Genomic DNA, 21,174 nt, shown 5'->3' with positions numbered 1-21,174 from the left:
CCAAATGTGACCATAAAAATAATTGGCGGTTTACTTCAGCGACCCGACATTAATGCAAATCCTGTTAAAATTTCAAGTCAACCCGATGAACATTGAGTAATTTAGAAATCCGACAAAGTTGTTGACCTTTGGCCTATTGACCTCCCTCAAACAATAAGCTCCTTGCTGATGATGAACTCCACCATGTGGTGGGTGAAGCTTCGTGAAGATCGGTTTGAAATTGTTACCTGGAGGCGACAGACAGACAGACAGACAAAGAAACAAACAAAGACACACAAGACCAACCAACATACTTGAAGAAGCGTCAGTTTTCGTTAAGTAACAATGGACCAGAACAAACATAAACCAGACAAAGGAGGTTTCACAGATTACACAAACGGTACAAGTATGGAGGAGGGAGTCCAGGTGCACCCGTATTTCTGGTTGTGTGCTCGTTTGCACCCGTCCGTCCGTCCGATTGGTTGGTTGGTTGGTTGTCTGTCTGTGCAGCATATCTCAAAAGTGAGCAGCATCTGCACATTTTAAAGTCAATTAACGTCGGGTACCGATGCATTGTGAAAGGATCACAAAGGAGAATATTGCTGTCCAATCACAACGAGGCCAAACGATTCCTCCTCGTCGTCACAGGACGTCCGTGATCCTTCATGAAGTCCAAGAGAACCCATCACCAGCTCAGGAACGGCTCGGTTCAAGCCGGGTCGAAATCTCCCCCCTTTCAAAAAGATTCCATGACGCTTGCACATCGTTGAGGATGTTCATTTATTTTACCGTCGAACGATGTCGAATTACATCGATTCGTAAAACTCGGTTTTCATCAAAATTCCTTTACAGTATATATATATATATATATATATATATATATATATATATATATATATATATATATATATATATATATATATATATATATATATATATATATATAGGATGAGGTCGACCGGCATTGACCTGCCACTCTGCTCCGTGCACAACACTCCTCCACCACCACCATCCTGCTGTTCCTCTTCAGACAATATTCCCACCTCAACCATGCAGGTGCCATTGGGCTAACCAAATACTGAAACCCTGCCAGATTCGACAAACCCCCTCGGAGAAGATGCAACTCGAAACCGGCTACCCCCTAAAAACACATGTTTTTTGGGCGTAGCTCCGCCCATAATGGGCACACCACGCTCATTCTCAGTATAACACAACTACATCATGATATAAACCTCCCACCAAAATTTTATCAGGATCGGATCAAAACCCACGGAGCTATGCTTGGGACAGACAGACAGACAGACAGACAGAGACAGACAGAGACAGACAGACAGAGACAGACAGACAGACAGACAGACAGACACACCCATAACGAATATAGTGGTCACTTACTGACTCGTGAACCAATCATTTCCAACCTCGTCTGCTCAACACTTTCACCTGCAGAGCAATCAGTGCATTTGCAAATAAGCAGACGAGTGCACATGTATCCGCACACGGACAGCGACACGGGCATGGGCACGGACACGGACATGGGCATGGGCACGGACACGGGCACGGACACGGGCACGGGCACGGGCACGGGCACGGGCACGCTTTCTATCCCACGAGTTTCATCCGAATATCGATCTGTTCATCACCTTTTGAGATATCCTGTTAAAGGACAGACAAATGGGGGTGAAACCACAAGCTACCTGCAGCTCCTCACCAAGTTTGAACAGGGGATCGTTCATACGTCACACGAACGTGCAACGGTTGCGATTTGAAAGGGTCAACCAGGGAGGAAACAACAAACCGCGGTGTCATGAAGTACAGTGCAGTGCGGTACAGTGCGGTGCGGTACGGTGCGGTGCGGTGCGGTACGGTGCGGTACGGTGCGGTACAGTGCAGTGCGGTACAGTGCGGTACAGTGCAGTGCGGTACAGTGCAGTGCGGTACAGTGCGGTACGGTGCAGTGCGGTACGGTGCAGTGCGGTACGGTGCAGTGCGGTACGGTGCAGTGCGGTACGGTGCAATGCGGTACGGTGCAATGCGGTACGGTGCAATGCGGTACGGTGCAATGCGGTGCGGTGCAATGCGGTACGGTGCAATGCGGTGCGGTGCAATGCGGTGCGGTACAGTGCGGTGCGGTACAGTGCGGTGCGGTACAGTGCGGTGCGGTACAGTGCGGCGCGGTACAGTGCGGCGCGGTACAGTGCGGCGCGGTACAGTGCGGCGCGGTACAGTGCGGCGCGGTACAGTGCGGCGCGGTACAGTGCGGCGCGGTACAGTGCGGCGCGGTACAGTGCGGCGCGGTACAGTGCGGCACAGTGCGGCGCGGTACAGTGCGGTACGGTGCAATGCGGTGCGGTACAGTACCGCACGTTACAGTGTAGTGCAGTACAGTACAGTGCAGTGTGGTACGGCATAGTACAGTGTGGTACGGCATAGTACAGTGTGGTACGGCATAGTACAGTGCGGTGCGGCATAGTACAGTGCGGTGCGGCATAGTACAGTGCGTTACAATGCAGTGCAATTCTGTGCGTTGGTGCGGTGCGGTGGAGTGCGGTGCGGTGGAGTGCGGTGCGGTGGAGTGCGGTGCGGTGGAGTGCGGTGCGGTGGAGTGCGGTGCGGTGCGGTGCGGTGGAGTGCGGTGCGGTGCGGTGGAGTGCGGTGCGGTGCGGTGGAGTGCGGTGCGGTGGAGTGCGGTACAGTGCAGTGCAGTGCGAGGATTCGTACACCACACCAGGAAGGGTGAATTGTCCTGTAAACGACTCGTAACCGAGGCTAACTTAGACCAAGGCCTGTGGCGACGCCTAACGTCCAAAACGTATTAACAAAAAAAACCGAGTCACACGAACACCCACTCGAGCAAGACCACAAACACAGGTGTGGAAAAGACGGCAACAATCGCACCAATGGACGCGCACATTCATCGACAACAAATCGAGGCTCACCCGACAGCACGGCGAGGCGCCGCCGATCACACAAAGCGTTTCTCTCGAACGCGAAGGTTTGAAAAGGGACCTCACACCGTCGGCGTCCCCAATTGGCTGCTATAGCGCGGAACGCTCTGAAAGCGAGCTTCTGATTGGTCGGATGTGAACTCTAACGTCATGCCGGCGCACGTCCTGACGAGCTGCGGATGAATGATTGGTCCGCGCAGAGCAAATAACGTTCATGTGTACGACGACCTCTTTTTATTCTTCTTCTTCTTCTTCTTCTTCTTCTTCTCTTCTTCTTCTTCTTCTTCTTCTCTTCTTCTTCTTCTTCTTCACTCTTCTCCTTTTACCTCATGCTCGATAATGAGCGCGCGTGTAGTTTGTTGTTGTTTTATACGCAAAGGTGGATGAATAACAAATCTGTCGGTCCGAGTGGTGATGGGAATTTAAACCCACAACACATGAATTTCCACAGAAAACCTGACACGATGTAAAAAAAAAATAATAAAATAAATTAATTCGAAGGTGCCGGGGCATTTTATTATCGGAATGTTATTATATCTTTGTGAAAACAGAATAATAATTTGTACCGGTTGGTGTTCGATGCGAGCCTGCAATGACGTCATATCCGGAAGTCTCCGTCATGTTTTTAGGGCCGCGCGACTGTCGTCGTTGGGTTGTCGTGGAATTTCAGCTTTGTAGCTCAAAGGATGGCCGAGGTATTTCCTGAACAAACAAACAAACAAACGGATGAAATTGCTCGTTATGCAAGGAATTGCCGGAATAACTTTGTCACATCTCCATGATCTCTGAAAAAACAACAACAACAACCTGGAGTTTGATCTTTCAAGGTCACCAGATTTGCCTTGACCTCATGACTTCGAATAGTGACGAGCGATGTCATCCACGAGATCAAACCTCCCTGGGATGAACCCAATAACAACGAATTTACAACAATCGAACTTTGTTGCCATGGTAACCGGAAGTGGCTGAGCCAAATTTCATCATTTTCGGCACACAATAGGGCACTTGTACCAAGATACCGCGTGCCAAGTTGGAAGTCAATCGGGATCGAAATGACGTTTTCATCGCACTTTTGACGTCATGACGATGACGTCGTGCTTCGCCATGATATGGAATTGGGGAGGATCGATGTACAGGATTCCCCATCACTATGAGGTCATAATTTTTTTTCAATTTCACATCGATTGATGCAGCGGTTCAAGAGAGAGAATTAAAAAATATATATATTTTCCTTGAATCCGATCGGAAAGATCATGTGACTTATTGTGGTGGAGTCTGCGGGCCTATGGGGAAGGGCATGGTGATGATGCATGGTGGGCGTGATGATGGGAGGAGTGGCCGTGGGGGTCAGTATATCGGCAAGGGATATGAGGTGTGCGCGTCGCCTGAGGCGTCGTAGTAATGCTGGAGTCGTCCGGCTCGTGCGTGTGCATACGAATAAAGGAGAGCTGCCGGGCAGAGTACGTCCGCGCTCGTACTTGTACAACACAGCCCGGCTCGACTGTCCTTCCGCTCGTGCCTGCCTGCTAAGCATCTTCCATTTCAGTACATAACAGTTGGCGAACGAGGATCTGCGGATCGGCGTGTGCAGGGTCGGCAAGTAACCCGGGCGGTTCCAAGCTACGGAGCCAAGGGTCTCACGGAGCATGGCGGAAGGTCGGGGCACGGCACACGGACGTGTACCCGTGTTCGGGGGAGATGAGTTCGAGTTGTTTTCTGAACAGTTAGGTTGCTACTTTCGGGCGAATGATGTAGAGGATGAAGAGAAACGCAAGGCGATCTTGCTCGCCTCGCTATCAACGGAGCACTACCGCCTGCTGAGTGATTTGGTGGCTCCAAATAGACCCAGTGATGATGTGCTATCCTTTCAGGACATCGTGGCGAAAATGAAGACCCACTTGACGCCGGAGAAGTCGTTACATCTCGCGCGGTTCCAGTTCGATCATCTCGCTAAGGGTGGCGAGGAGCGCGTTGCGGACTTCGTAGCACGAGTGAAGCATTCGGCTGTGCCTTGCAAATTCACGGCAGAGGAGCGTCCGACACGGCTCAGAGATCGTTTTATTTCTGGTCTGCGAGATGCAAAGATGGTAGCGGCCATCCTGCGATTAACCGACATCACATTCGACTCGGCGGTCGTGACTGCTTCGTCTGTCGAGCAGACGCTCACGGATGTCCGCGCCATTGCTGGCCAGGACGTAATGAGTAGCTCCAGCTGGGGCATGTCGGCTAATCCCGAAGTCCACGCGGTAACCGCACAAGTGCCGCGGGTCACGCAGCCCGGAGTCCGAGCGGTGGCTCAAGTGCCGCAGGTCGCACGCGCGCCTGGCGGTGCGGGACGAGGGGCACCGCAGCACGGTCGCACCGGGAGCGAAGGGGCACCGCAGCACAGTCGCACCTGGAGCGAGGGGGCACCGCAGCACGGTCGCACCTGGAGCGAAGGGACTTTCCGCGGCTGCTGGGGGTGTGGGGGTCCGCACCTGTGACAAATGTGCCCGTATAAGAACACCGTGTGTTTGGATTGTCACAAGGTGGGACATTTGAAGCGTGTGTGTCGGATGGCGGGGGTCTCCGTTGGGGTCTTGGATGACAAGGTGCGAGAGGACCCCAGTGACCTGGAGATCGGCCTGCAACCGGGGCCTGACAATGCCGGCGAGCCAGAGCGGGAGATGCAACCACGGTTGAGTCTGTTTTCCGTTGGTTCGGAGATGACGATGCCTTTCACGGTTGAGGTCGAAGTGAATGGCCAACCGAATGTGTTTTGCGTGGATACCGGGGCGGCAGTGTCGGTCATGGATGAGCGGGCGGCTCGTGGTCTTCGCGGTATTCGCCTGGTCAAGACGGCCTTGTCGTTATACACGTACACCGGTGAGGCGATTGCACCGCTTGCGAGGGCCGACGTCTCAGTGCGCTACCGAGATCGACGCGCCCAGCTCTCGGTGTTCGTTGTACGAGGGGAGGGGCCCCCCCTGTTGGGTCGGGACTGGCTGGCGTACCTCGGACTGGGTCTCCGGTTCGTACCTCCAGATGTGCCAGTGCTCTCTTCGAGGCCTTCGTCGAGTACCGAGGGCGAGGCTCTGGCGGGCGGCGAGAGCCGTATCAGCTCTCGCGATGAGTTCCCGCGCTTCGCTCGCGATGAGTTCCTGCGCTTCGGCAGGGTTCGTGAGGCAATGCGCGTCGGTGTTGTTCAGGCAGCTTCAACAGGTGACGGTGAGCCCGTGGCGTTAAAGGGAGTCGCGAGTCACAACATCGAGTCGACAACCAAGAAGCGGACTCGTGATGCGGGTTGTGGGTTGTTGTTCATGGCATATGTGTTTTTCCTTGCTCTAGTGATGCAGTTTAACGTTGTTGAAATAAATGCCAGCAGTTCTCGTGTAAAAGTGGATGTGGCGGAGATCAGTCAATGGGAGTTGTATTATGATCAATGTGATGTGGTGGTGAATAAAAAGGTTGGGTTGGCCTTCCATTGTCCCGGGCCACAGGTAGTTGTTTTGTCATGTGCTGGGATTTTATCAGAAAAGCGCGCTGTACGGAAAAATGAGTTTGCAATACTTCGAATAATGTTCGTAGTGATTTATAACGAGCCTATGATTGCAGTGTGGTTTAAATGGAGTTGCTCCCGTCTCGCTGCCGTGGGGGTCTCGGAGGTCGACTCGGAACCAAGACTGGTGCCCTGGTCGGCGTTACCCCCACCTCTGGTTGCGAGCGCAGCTCTCTGTGTTCGCTCAAGGCCGTTGGGACGGGCGTTGGCGTCTCAACTGATTGTGGTGCGTGGGTTGTTTTGGAGCATTAAATGCGTACAGCCAGCGGCGCTGTTCAGTGCCCCCGGCCAAGGTCGATCAGGGCTGGCGCCACGGCTTCCAGACAGCGGGCTTCCGGCCTCGGAATGTTTATCTACGTCGGGTCTGCCTGGGGGGAGTGGGCCGGAGGCGTTTGATGGTGCCGGAGGGGGTTGGCTCGAAAGGTCGGCACGACCTCGGCGAGAGCCATGTCAGCATGGGCCACCTGGGGGCGTTTTTGCTGCGTAGTGCTGCTGTGCTTCTCATTTGCTGCTTCATATCGGTAACGCGGTCAGAGTGGGGGGGGGGGGCCTTGTGCACCTCCGTCTTTGGAGCCTGGCCTTTGCTGCTCCACTCGCTCGCATCGACACATTATATGAGGTGGTGTGCTATTATACTTCGCTATTTTCATTTTATTTCCATGATTATTATACGGAGTCCTTCGTGTTCTGTATGCTTCTTATAATGGTACTCATTTAATAATCATAGTTTTAGGGGGGAGGAGTGTGGTGGAGTCTGCAGGCCTATGGGGAAGGGCATGGTGATGATGCATGGTGGGCGTGATGATGGGAGGAGTGGCCGTGGGGGTCAGTGTATCGGCAAGGGATATGAGGTGTGCGCGCCGCCTGAGGCGTCGTAGTAATGCTGGAGTCGTCCGGCTCGTGCGTGTGCATGCGAATAAAGGAGAGCTGCCGGGCAGAGTACGTCCGCGCTCGTACTTGTACAACACAGCCCAGCTCGACTGTCCTTCCGCTCGTGTCTGCCTGCTAAGCATCTTCCATTTCAGTACATAACACTTATGATCTCTCCGACTCGCTGGAAAATCCTCTTTATCTCTTTGCTGATGACTCCCACCCTCTGCCGGACCATCTGTCATCCCTCAGATCAGCAAGCAGCAGCTTCTTCGCTCACTGCAGATCTGGATAAAATCACAAACTGGTCCAACACGTGGAACATGTCTTTCAATCCAGACAAATCTCACTCTCACTATGTCTCTCCGAAAGGACCATCTGGAACACCCCCTGCCTCCCCCCCCCCATCTACCTTCTCAACAATCCTCTGGAAGAAGTCCTTTATGTCAAGTTTCTGGGTCTCACAATCTGCCATGATCTTTCCAGGGAAAGCCACATTTCAAACCTCGCCTCCAAAGCCAGTCGCCGACTGGGAATCCTCCGTCATGCAAAGTCACTCCGCTCTCCCACACAAACACTTGAGTATTGACATATTTGACCCTTGACCTTTATCATACCTGGGCCAAAAATCTAATCACTTAATTGCCCTGTCTTACTTTACCTTTGCACCAAGTTCGATGAAATCTGTCCAATATTTATTGAGTTAGGCCGTAAACAGTAAAATTTCAGTTTGAGCTTGACCTTTGACCCTCGACCTTTATCACATCTGGCCCAAAATCTAATCACTTAATTGCCCTGTCTTACTTTTCCTTTTCACCAAGTTTGATGAAATTCTACAATTTGCTTCTTGAGTTATCGCGTAAACGAAAATCCGGACGGACAACCCGGAAACAATCATTTATTTCAGTCAACTCAACAGCAAGTCGTGTTAAAGTGTCCGAGCTCTGGCAAATAACTTTCAAACACTGATCAAAGGATGATCCCTTGCTATGGAATCCTTCATTGGCCTGGAAAACGGTCCATGGTACACACGAGGAACTTTGGCCGCAGCAGTAGGTCATTTGGTCCATCATTCTTGTGCTGCACCAACCCCAGTATGGTCACCAATCCATACACAACGTAAACCTACAAGCCCTGCCAATATCCCCCCTAGTCCTCCATCCCCAATGTATACAGGTACCCATCTAATTCCCATTTAACCCGGTCCACCCCCTCCACGGACACTGACTTTCCAATGAATCGGGGGCTTCTCAACCTTTTGTGACAATATTTTTTTGCTAACCTAGGAATTCCCACCATTGCCCGAAACATGGAAAACGGATTCCTAAATTTTTCACCCACAAAGACATTCAAGTTCATGATGTGGCAATAAACGTTCACAAAATGTCAACATCTTTCAGCTGGTGGGGGCTGCTGTGAATCAATGCGTATCCAATACTTCCAAACACTTACACATCGTAATTTAGTGGAGTTTCGCAGAATTTGAAAAGTCAGAGAATATCTTTGCGGATTTAATAAAGAACCATCCACTTAAGAACTCATGCACATGAGTGAAATCTGGGGTTAAGCAATTGGTTGACTGGCTGTCTGACTGTTTTTTTTTTTTTGTGTATAAAGTCCAGGCTCATGGAAGAACGAGAACACAGAACAGATCAGGACATAACATCACAAAAAGAACAACAGGAGAAGGGGGAAATGCCAACAGCAGGACAGAGGGAGGAAATAGTCTGAGACAGACAAACAAACAAGGGATGCATGTAACGATGAGGGGTAGGATCGAAGGCAAGGGTGTAGAAAAGATCAAGGTTTTTGATGGGGGATGATTTGAGAGGGTGGGGAACAGCTGTCTTGAGGACCTGGAGGGAAGAATGAGATCAAAGATGCAGGAAGTTGGTTCCACAGATTGGGGGGGGGGGGGAAAGGAACAAATGAGTGGAGGTGAGCAGTGGTTCTGGATTTCGACAGTTTCACTAGGAGGGGGTTAATGGTAGATTGTGTGCACCCTACTGCGGAGTGCAGATAGCTACCCTGGGGGTGGGAAGGGGACAAAACATGGAAAGGGCAGAGGGTGCAAGACCAGAACGGAGGCGGAAGAAGACAGAGACACCACCGACGTGTCTGTGATGGTGAAGTGATAAACCCATACTTGGCTTCATCGCCAGTGATTGCAGTGATCTTGAAGGGTTTGGTTACTCTGGCATCAAACTGAGCAATATGTGAGGCAGGGGCACCAGCCCAGAGAGCACGACTCCATCAAGCTGCAGGCAGGAGTTCAGGTGTCAATGAAGGATTTTGCATGATGGAGGATTTTGCAGACCCAGTTGGTGACTAGCTTTAGAGGTCAACTTTGAAATGTGGTTTGGGTGCTATCGGGCGGTATAGACATTGCTAGTCATGAAAACCAAAATTTTTAGGGTGAGGGCAATGGATCAATCGCACAGTGGTCCAAAATCATCTTGACAAATTGATGAGATAAACTGTTTTTGATGTACCATACTCTTTACAGAACGTTGGTGCTGGGCTGGGGTGAGGGAGGGGGGTGCCATTGCCTTCCCAGTATTCAGTGTGGGCAGGAATTTGTAATTTATTCAGAATGTTGGAGATAACTTGGGATCTTTAATATCCACCAACTAATTCTGGCAGATAGAACGCCCGGTTTATCGTCCATCCGAAGGACGGCACACACATTAATGAATCGCCCTGCATGTGAAACACCGAGATGACAGTTTGTAGCTGGGTGGGGATTCAAACCCAGGATAGACGGCTTCGATGCAAGTATGCATACATCAAGGCTATCCCGCCAACCCTAGACAAAATATACAAACATAAATCAATAATGTATCCACTACATACCATGCCATACAATATACTGTATTAACATGCATTTCATCAGCACATTTTATTGGAATGCTCCTCTATGTTCAAAGTGCTGGACCATAAGCTTTTCTCATTGTCATAACAAGGTCAAAAAAAAATAATAAAATAAAATAAAACCGCCCAGGACACAAAATTATTGGATGTTGTGCCATCATGACTCACCATCAATCACATATTCTAAATTATGATAATTTCTTTACTCTAAATATCTGTCAGCCCAATAATGAACTGAACTCTCCAAATACATTGGAGTCAGTGACGATGGATCAATGCTGGACTATAGTCTACTATTAGCAGACAGTTTGTGTTGTGATGTCAAAATCCTATTTCGTTAGCTACTGCAAACTGAACTTGTCCTTGTTGCTGAGGCCCACATCTTGTTTGAATTCAACATCGTGGACTGCTTTGGAGGTGAAAAAGAGCCTTAGAAGGTTCCACTTATGAAGAAACCAAAAGGGTTCCCATTGGGTTGTGAGATGTGAGAGAAAGACTGAACAGTGAACATAGAGTGTATCTTTATGATAAAAGGAGCCGCGTCTATCTGGCTGTTTGTCGTGTTATAACTTGAGAACAGATTAACGGATTTCAATAAATCCAATAATGGTGGATTCAGGGAACTCCCGGGAAGGTTTCCGACAAAAATAAAAAAATAAAATTGGTGGGTACATGGGCACACCTGGAAAAACTGCACATGCCAACTTGTGACGCTGGTTATCCCGGCACTCCCAGGAAACCTTTTTCTTCTTGCCCTATTGATTAGCCATCACAGCAAAGATTGGTATTTCCATCAGTGAAATGACAGGTCTTATATTCTCGTACTCAGTATATATATATATATATATATATATATATATATATATATATATATATATATATATATATATATATATATATATATATATATATATAGTATAATATTGGGACGGTTGGGATTACAAATTTTAAGAAGAAAGCGCTTCCAACCAAAAGTAAAAAAACTAGATAGACTCCAGCGAGCCAGCAAACCATTGCCTGAGACCGGGTCTGCTCTCGCTTTTTTGCCCAAATTAACGGAGTCGATCTAGATCAGGCTGTCCCTCCAAACTGGATGACCAAGCAAGGAGGAGACTGATCAGAAAGGCCACCAAGAGGCCAATAGCAACTTTGAAAGAGCTACCACATGCCTCTTTACACCGAGATATTCTAGTTTTGTATTTTTAATTAATTTTTTGAAATTTGTATAATTTGTTTTTCACTTGTAAGTTGTGCGTTAAGATGAATAAATAAAGGTGGAAAAAAAAAATCTGAGTTAATGCAATTTCATTCCAGCCTAGAAGGCACCAAATGGTGAAAAATTTGAAAGGGGGTTGTACACTTTCTACACTTTCTAGACCGATGCCTCTCGCTGATGATCAGGACAATCAGTCCATTCGATGGTTGTTTATATTAGCTTTTACAAAGCCACATCAATGTTTCAGAAAGCCTTTTTGGGTTGGAGACATCGGTTCATGTGAAACCAAGACCAGTAAAATGAACAGCTAATCAAATGCCGGGGAGGAAAGACTGTATGAATGGGCAGTGAAACACTTAAATGCTTTTGCTGTGATCAACATACACAACCAAAAATAGCTTTGATATATAATCGATAGCACAATCCACTTTGATGCAATTATAATGGAGGATACATGCATTTTTTTTATGGACATCAGAGTTGCTTGCAACAGAACATGTGTTAATTGTGTGTGCACGGAATGGGGAGTGGTTCCAAATTGAGAAAATAGAGGATGATAGAATAGAGAAAGGAGAATTGTGAAGTGTCAGAGAGAAAGTAAAGAAGTTTAGGCAATGATGAGAACATGTTTGGAACTTATCAAAGAGAGGGGCAAAAATGTGTCAGATCTGCACACAGCAATAATTATCTAAATGGATAATTACCACAATCTTTGTTTTATTTCTTTATTTTGTCCTAGTGTTAAGGGTTGAACTGATGTATATCGTTTCCGAGGCATATCTGTTGCTTTTTTTTATTGTGAAAATAACTGTTGCAACCTTTGGCACACACACACACACACACACACACACACACACACACACACACACACACACACACACACACACACACACACACACACACACACACACACACACACACACACACACACACACACACACACACACGTGACAAATTACAACAAAACAAGAGAGCACCAACTCACATCATAACAACACTATCCATCACAAGCTCTGCTGATTCATCTTTTCCCCTTAGAAAGCTAATATTTCACCCGAGGCACTAACTTGCTGTGTCTAATAGATTACAGGAAAAACTGAAGCACACGTAGCCTTCTTTAGGCCTCATCAAGGTGTGCACGTCCATTGTGAAGTATATGAGAAGTTAAGGCATTCATGAAAATGCATGCAAGCCAAGAGTGGCAACGGGGCTAGCAGTCTGTCGGGCCTTCGTCAAATGTCACTCTCAAAATCCGTTTGGTGAATCATCGTCCCACCCTTCTGTTTCACTGGTCCACCTCGACCGGGTCCCTGCTCTCCTGCCAGTAGTTGCTCTCTCTCACAGTCGGGCTTCGGTGAGAGCCGAGGGACCGGGTGTCCGGATTCTGCAGCAACCACACACAGGCCCCAACCTTCCCAAGGCATCACCCTGCCATCTGTTGCCTCTGCTTCCCTCGTCAGCTCCCTGTTGCTTGGTAATAGGTAGAGACCTTGTGCTTCAGGTGTCGTACCGGAGTTGGCAACCGTCAGAGTAGGTCTGACCTGTATAAAAGAAGACAAAATCAATAGGTAGCCATTTTGTTTTCACAATGGAAAATGTGATTCTCATGTTAGATGTCAAACAAGACAAAAAGTGTTGAGACTCTCTTTTGTTTTCTCTTTCTGGCCAGTTAACCACAGCAGAACGCATAAGCTAATATAGCAGGATATCACGTGCTAATGGAAGATGGTATAGTACATCCATGCAGTTGTAGAAAGCTGGCACACCATGCAGTCATGAGGGAGGGCATGTCATGCAATGTAGCAAAGTGTGAGGATAAGCACAATCAAACTAGATGTACAGGTGCAGGAAGGTAAGCACACATCTCATCTTGCCTGCACAAGAGAGTCCTGGCCCCATCCAAACAAGAACTCAGAATATGAAAGGAGACATGGATATGCCAGAGGAATTAGGCAGCTGCAAAAAAAAGGTCAAATAATTCGGGTCAGATATAAAGATGATGCTTAAATGGGGAAAGTTTTAAAAAACCTTTGCAATGACATTGCATTTCTCATCATTGCTGGATCAGTTTCAATCCAAATCTCCAACAGCCTGATGGCAGGATGGCCTGGAGGTACGCACACTCACTTCTATAAGCTACCTAGCCTGGGTTTGAATCTCAATCGAGCTATAAACTTTCATCCCGGTGTTTTACAGGCAGAGTGATCCATCAATATGTGTGCCATCCCTCAGATGAACGTGAAACTGGACATCTCGTCTGCCGGCATCAACTGGTGGAGACTAAAGATCTCACCGTGTCATCCATGAAGAGTAGATGAGCTATCGCCAGCACCCTGAATAAATTCCAAATTCCTGCTCTGACTTTCCTGCATCAGAGTGGCGACCCATCCAGGATTATGCTCCCGAGCCAATGAAACTCTCTTGGTAGCCCGATGCACCTGAGAGCGTGAGAAGGAGCATCCGTACATCCACACATCCTATAACTGGCTCAGCTCCACTCCTTTATCTCACATTTCACTGTTAAATTACATTCCTGAGTTTGTCCAATCATGTCCTTCCATTCATTCCTTCAGGATGTTAAGCCGCAACCACCTCACTTTGCCTAACCCACCCATCATTCTTCTTGTTCTTACTGACCATTAATAATATTAATTTCCACATCCACTTTTCTCCATGCAGTGTCTGTGTAATCGGTCGTATTCGTATTCTCCGTGAGTCGCTGTTTGTTTGTCCAGGGTGGACATTCACTGGCATGACTCCACCACAATGCTTACCTCAAAAATTAAAATCCCCACCATTTTGTTCACTCCGTATCGGCCTACGCTTCATGCTAAATGTAGGACAAACGCTACAATTCGACATTGTGAATGATATAAAATACACAGAATACTGATGGTCGTTTTTTGTCCAAGCAAGACAAATTCAAACTTGTTGATTGTGATGACAAGATATTGTTATAGTTGCCGGGTTCGGTGGCGAGGAAGACCGCTAGACGGAGCAGTTGGGCCATCTCCTCCCCCCCACGCCCAAACACCCGGAATTGAAGGTCGTCACTCCGGATAACTCCGAAGTCGACGGGTCACTTAATGGACCGTGGACGCCAATATTTCGCCCGCGCGGTTAGGGTCTTTTTGTCTGATTCCAAGTTACCTAATTAGCCGCGCGGTCTAGCTACCGGGGAAACCACACCTTCGGCCGGCTTTGTCTGAACCGAGTCGCTGTTACCGACTCGGATCGGCGTAACCGAGCGGGCATTACCAAAGACGCGCCGCTCCAAATAACAATTTACGGCACAATCGGCCTCCCTAATTCTCAAGCCCGAACCATACTGGGTCAATGAAAGAAAACACAGACGATGAACTGGAACATCTAACAGTTATTTATTGACAAGGTAATAGGGAGGGAAACACAGAGCAGACTTAATCCCGAATATCAATGCAGGCAAACATACAATGGCAATCAATTAAGAGTTTTACTTACAAGACTGGCCACAGACGGACACACACACCCAAAAATAAATGCAGCCGGCTGGCCTTTATTGGGCCCTCCAGCCGCGGAGGAAAAGCAAGCTGGGGGTTAGAGTTTGGTCGGGTACCTGGCCGCCTCATGCGGTTTTAGCAACTCGCATCTGTGGAGCTCGGAGTCCGTCGAAGGGAACGGGGATCCCCAGCTCAAGCGCTCCAACATAACCCACCACGGTGGGACTTAAACCCACGAACCAGAATCCAACGAGCGCAGCCAGGATCCTACGGACGATCCGGCCAGCCACGAATGATGACCGCCGACCAGGAGAGCCCAGCAGACCAGAAGCAAGGAACGACCTCCAAGGAACCAAGGAACCCACCAACTATCGGATACAGCTCGCGATCCTTCTTATCCCTCCCCCGTGCGGAGTGGAGGGATCCGCTCTCAGGTAACTCGCCTCCGGATTGGACGGGGCGTTTTCAGGTGTTGTGGTGGCCAGCCGCGATTGGAGGAGGGGCGTGTCGGCGTCTCGGTGCTCCTCCCCCGAGAGAGGCTCTTTTGCCTTCCCTAGTGTCGACAGGGGAGACATTCTTCTTTGATGGGGCAGAGTTGGAGCTGAAGCGATCTCACCTCTGATTGGACAAGAGGAACATTCCATCTTGCTGGGGCGGAGTCGGCTCTAAAGCGATGGAAACTCCGTCTACGTTCGTGGCCTTGAACACGTGTGTAATGGAGCTGAAGGAGTGGAGGGGATTGATGCAGAAAACGAACTGGAAAGAAACTCGCAGCGCATACATTAAGTTCCCATTAGACATAAGGGAGGGATTCTAACTATCCACATATACTTAACAAAATAACTAAACTTTGGGTCAACTGTATGTGTGAATGCGAATGGTTTCCAGATTTGTAACAATATTAGACACGTAATGATTGATGTAAGAATACCCTTTTGCTTTTATGAGTGGGAGGAGGGGGCAGGACAGAGAGTTGGAGTTCAGAGGGAGGTAGAGAAAAGATGGGACAGAGTTGGGAGGGAAAGGTTGAGACTTTTGGGGAGGGTGGGGGAGAGAGGTTGTTGTGGTTGAGGAGCTATGGTTGGGAGGGGATTTGAAGGCTTGGAGTGGGGAGGGGATTGAAGCCTTTGGGTTGGGAGGGGGAGGTTGAGAACTTGGGGTTTGAGAGGGGGGGGGCTTGATGACTTGGGTGTTTGGGAGGGGGAGTTGAGGACTTGAAGTTACATTGCACGGATTTTCCGTGGGTACCTGCTGGTTTATATTTAATGGCACAAGTGTTTGTATGTCCCCTCCATACCCATCGGTTGGACAGCTAGCCTGACACCACCCACAATTGCACCCTAAAAAAAAAAAATCGTACATCTGCAATTTTGGTGTTGTGTAAGCCCGAAGACATCTTCAAAAGTGTCATATTCACAATCGCCATGCCCCCCATTAAAGTTTTCCATTAAGTTGTAAAACAACCTCAGCAACTGTTAAAAGGATCATCAAATTTCAAAAGGTTGGAGCCAATATACGTCATGGGCCTTGTGAAGGTGACAATACATATTGCACAGGTGATCAGGACTTGAGTAGCTCAAAGTAGTCACGACAGGCATGAAAGGTGGCAGGCATGGAACTGCCTTCTTCGCCGATGCATGTTCATACGCAAGGCGGTGTCACTCCACAGTGAATCCTTACGTCGTACACAAAGGGACCTATAATCTACAATATAATTATGAATTCAGCACATTTCCTCCCTTGTAGATCTCATCCCAAATAACAATGAATTAATATAACATTTTACTCATTCAATGGACCCCAGAAAATAGTATTATCAAAGACATTACAAAAGCATCATAACAAGAGAACATCGCAATCAATCACAAACATCTTCCAACATGTAACTGAAATGTACAATATAGTGGATTGAGCACAGGGATGTAATCTACCCTGGCTCGCGGTTTTGAGGGGATTATCTTGCCTCATAACTGAATCAGTTCACAGATTCAACCTCTCTGGGGCCTTATGGTGTCTCTGCGGATACCACCTTGTCCCCAGAGTTGCCTCAATTGGTGGAGATGCGGCATCTGTTGACGCCGGTGCAGTATCGGTCTCAACAGGCAATGATCCTGCCGGTGCAGGCATCATTTTGGTTGATGCCGACCCCTCTGTCTCCAATCTTACAGGAGAATCAGGGTCTGCAGATTGTAAAGGTTCAACTTCACAGCTAAGCCTGGTATCCCACATTTAGTTCACATGCCGTTTCCAAACGCAGGCTCCAAGTGCAACATCATAATTTAAGGGACCACATCTGGACCTTACAGCAGCAGTCACCCATTTGTGATCCTGATGGGAGGAATGCACAAGAACAGGCTATCACCCCAGCAATTCACGCATGGTGCCTTCACTTCCACCAAGGGCCCATTGAAAAAGTCTATCATTAATCCTTTTTCTGACGTCAGGTTTAACCACATCCAATCTAGTACGCAGTGGTCTGCCGATAAACATTTTTGCAAGACTCTCTCCGGTTGTTGCACGAGGAGGATTCCTGTAGGATATCAGGAAATGTACTAGCTTTGCTTCAATGGTACACTCCACACCACTCACAGAGTGGAAAGCCTGTTGGAAAGTTTGAACAAAACATTCAGCCAGCCTGTTTGTGGCTGGATGGTAGGGGGCAGACCTAATGTGTTTAATTCCATTTTGTTTCATGAAGAGTTTAAATTCATCCGTTCATGATTCATGATTCATCAATTCATCCGTTCATCCATAAATTCATGAAGAGTTTTGAAATATGCGGTATGTTGTTTTCAGCTCCCTCTCTCAATGGTGAAGAATCATTAAAAAAAATTTTTTTTAACCTATCGTATCTGGATCCGGATACAGATTTTCACTAAAATCAAATAAATTTGTCCTTATCAAACACCCAACTTGTTCAGAAAGTTTAGTATGAATCCGTCCATAACCTTTTGAGATATCCTGCTATATATTGTTGTCGGCCCCATGAATCAATGGTGAAGAATCACTTGAAAAATTATTGGATTCGGATGCGGATATTGAACAAAATCGAATCAATTTGTCCTTGTCACATTCCCAACCTGTGCACCAAATTTTGTCCGACCCCTTCCAAAACCTTTTGAGAGATCCTGCTCACAGACAAACAAACAAACAAACAAGAAAGATGTCATGCAGAGCACGAAACTTGCAAAATCCATACAACACATTTGATCTTAAAAATAATTGGTGGTTGACTTTAATGACCAAATATGCAAATCCTCTTCAAATTTCGAGTCAATCGGATGAAAATTTACAATTGTACAAATTTCTCTTATGTTGACCTTTCGGCTGATGATGACCTCAAAATTAATTGGTGATTGAATCCATTGACCTGATATGCAAATCCTCTTCAAATTTCTAGTCAATTGGATGAAAATTGAGGATTTTAGAAATTTCACAAAATTGTTGACCTTTTGACCTCAAAAGCAAGAGGCTTCTTGTTTATAACTAACTCTCCCATGTGGTGAAGTTTCTTGAAAATCGGTTTGACATTGTGACCCGTAAGCGACTGACATACAAACAAACAGACAGATAGACAAGCCGTTAGGCGGCGATGGGTCGCTAAGCATGGAAACTATAAGATATAGAGCAAAATGGATGTCATATAGCAGATAGGGGATCACCTTAAGATTATGCATATCAAATCTCATCCAGTTCCATCTACTGATAACTACTCGGTATCCATTTGAATGAAAAGTATCGAAAATGCGGTTTGAAATCGGAAATCCCCAAAGTTCGAGGGGGTGCTGTGGGTGAACAAAGATCTAAATCCAAAATCTGGCTTGATCGTTTGTGCACAATGCATTCCAGACGATTAGGTGAATTTTCATGACCATCCGACCATAACCCTAGGAGGAGTAGCATTTGGCGCGAAGGCATCTCCAGCTCTCGCATATTATCGATTTTTGCACTAATTGACCTTTGACCCCTGACCTAAGCGAAATCGGTCAATATGTCCTGAGGCAAAGTCGTAGTACTCATTGAGTACCATGAACCTGCAAAGTTTCATTCCTATCGATGCACTCACCTGGTCGCAAGGGGGCCTTCAATTTTCACCAATTTTCGCGCATACCCTAATTGAAGGGGGCGCTGCAGGTAAAGTACTCCATATATCACAAAAACCGGAATATATCTGATAGAGCATCACCTGTAGATCATTCGTGCCAAATTTCATAACCCGACGTGGGATAATGGCTTTCGGAATTGATTTCGCGTGAACGGTACCGATTTTGAAGGTTTTTCGGTTGTTGCTAGGGGACCAAAGCGTCCCGAGCAACCATCACAATTTCCAAAGCTCTAGGTCATAAGATGTACCTACCACCCGAGTTTGGTCAAAATCCGCCCACGTTTACTACCAATTATGCTGATGACAAACGAACAAACATCCAAACAAACAGACAGAATTACTGACAATAAGGGTCACATATTTCGGCGACCCAACAAACAGCCAAACAACATAACCTCCCTCCACCTTCGGTGATGGAGGTAAAAATATAAAACACAAGATAATCAGAAGTGTTGTGTCTCTTGCCTGCCAGTCAAGTTCTTAGTATGTAATTCCAACGTCCGAGCATCCAGCTCTTTCATGAGCCTTGACGTCTCATTCAGAAAAGTCAAACCATATGAACGTAATCGTTTCGAAACATTTAAATTAATTCTCACCATGCCCAATGCCTACCGGACGTAGTACAAACTTCACATACTTTGTCAATATGAAGACTTGTGAAGTCTGTTGTTAAGAGAGTCTGGAGCCTGTTAAGAGCAGGTGCAGTGAGGCTTCGAGCAGGTGTACTGAGCATTATTGGTAAAACCATCCAGGATTTAAATAACAATTGGAGATGTCACGTCCTTACATGGTGGGGAAAAAGGTGTCGGTTCGCATCACAATATCGCAATAATTAATCATTGCTTTAACCCTCGAGAGCCCCAGGGGTCATCGGTGACCGCATGCAATTTTGTTTGATTTCTTTTTTTTGTTCACCCAGAACATTTCGTGGGCTCTAGAGGGTTAATGTTAATGTCCCTGAAATCACATGCAATGACATCTCCACATCATTGTTCACCTGGACAGCATCGGTTTGACTATCCTGCCAAGTCCAGAAGATATAATACAATGGAGAACATAAAACTGCCCCATTAAAGAGCATGGGAAATAATGACATTGAGCAAACCTTCAAGTTTTACAATCGGGTTTCCATTTGTACACATTGAACTCCCAGCGAAATACCGAACATCTCGTAAATCCTCACCTCTTGGCAGGCACGACCCTGGACTTTGTGCTGGCCTTCCAGCACGACTTCCTGATTTGAGGCGCGATATATTGGATTAGAGTACACGAGATCATCGCACTGTGCCAAGCCAGGAACCTCACTACACACAGTTCCTGATCTCCTTCTGTGCCTTAAGGACATTTCATGGGACGAGAAAGTGTGAAAAGGGAGATGGGAAATAAGGTACTGAGTTCATGTGAGTGGTAACAATATACCGCAGCAATGCATGGTTAGAAAAACACAACTACATCTACTGCCTGACAATGTCTGCTGAGCTTCCCAAATGCTCTCAATAATATCTGTTTTGACTTAAAAACTCATTCCCCCCTCTTCCCTTTGCTCACATCCCTACTCTGATCCACTCATCCGTCTCGTTGGCCCAACTTCCTCACCGAATGAACATGATGAGGGCAGAAAATGCAAGCAATGCAATAAGAGAGAGGATGATGGCGATGATGTAGGGTGTGTGGGATTCTGCAGCTGAACAAAGAGGGAAAGGAGAGGGGAATGAGATTGAGAGCAAAAGTTTGACAAATAAAGAGAATTAATAGTTGTACAAGCTTCAACAATGAAGGAAAAACATGCACCGGTACATGGCCGACGATTAAATTTCATAAAACTCCAGATTGGCCTGTTTGGTGTTGTCATCTGAACCCAAAGGCTCAGAATTCTCATAACCTGGGTTCAAATTCTATGTGCGGGATGCCGATGTTCATCGTCTACCAAGGTCCTTGTGATTCATCTCAAAGTAAAGGGTGGAATCAACCGGACGTTGATCGAGGTATACTAACCACTGTGGGAAGAAAGGAGAAACTGACGTTTCGGTCGTTCACCCTTCATCTGAGCAGAAGCAAGTGATCATATCAAAGTAGTCTCCCGTTTTCTTTGTCCTGCATGTAATTCACGTCCAAAACCCTCGATGAGACTTCGAATATTGATCAAAATGGATTCGTCGTGATACCCTGCA

General features: G+C 47.2%; 3 protein-coding genes across 11 annotated transcripts in view; 1 reads left to right on the top strand and 2 right to left on the bottom strand.

Moving 5' to 3' along the window:
- CKAP5 (cytoskeleton associated protein 5) overlaps positions 1–3,167 on the bottom strand; it is a 72,602-nt gene extending 69,435 nt beyond the window's left edge. For 4 of the 6 annotated variants that reach the window (XM_085886631.1, XM_085886634.1, XM_085886637.1 and 1 more), the window contains exon 1: positions 2,916–3,167. The gene's annotated coding sequence lies outside the window, so the exon portion shown is untranslated. Of the gene's footprint in view, positions 1–1,371; positions 1,391–2,915 lie in introns of those variants that run through there. The other 2 variants (XM_085886635.1, XM_085886633.1) reach the window with 2 other exon arrangements.
- The window catches only part of APAF1 (apoptotic peptidase activating factor 1), a 515,858-nt gene that overhangs the window by 340,612 nt on the left and 154,072 nt on the right, over positions 1–21,174 (top strand). The window lies entirely within an intron of this gene.
- The window catches only part of LRP4 (LDL receptor related protein 4), a 105,972-nt gene continuing 95,531 nt past the window's right edge, over positions 10,734–21,174 (bottom strand). The window contains exons 35-37 of the mRNA XM_085886641.1: positions 20,600–20,687; positions 20,187–20,337; positions 10,734–12,960 (exon numbers count right to left, since the gene is read on the bottom strand). Of these exons, the coding sequence (XP_085742767.1) occupies positions 12,652–12,960; positions 20,187–20,337; positions 20,600–20,687 (548 nt within the window). The 3' untranslated portion in view covers positions 10,734–12,651. The remainder of the gene's footprint in view (positions 12,961–20,186; positions 20,338–20,599; positions 20,688–21,174) is intronic.

Source organism: Eptatretus burgeri, chromosome 6, assembly GCF_056783735.1.
Source record: "Eptatretus burgeri isolate ZD-2024b chromosome 6, Ebu_testis_v1, whole genome shotgun sequence".
NCBI classification, from domain to species: Eukaryota; Metazoa; Chordata; class Myxini; order Myxiniformes; family Myxinidae; genus Eptatretus; species Eptatretus burgeri.
The sequence above is the reverse complement of the archived record's forward strand: the minus strand, read 5'-3'. Positions and strand labels throughout refer to the sequence as shown.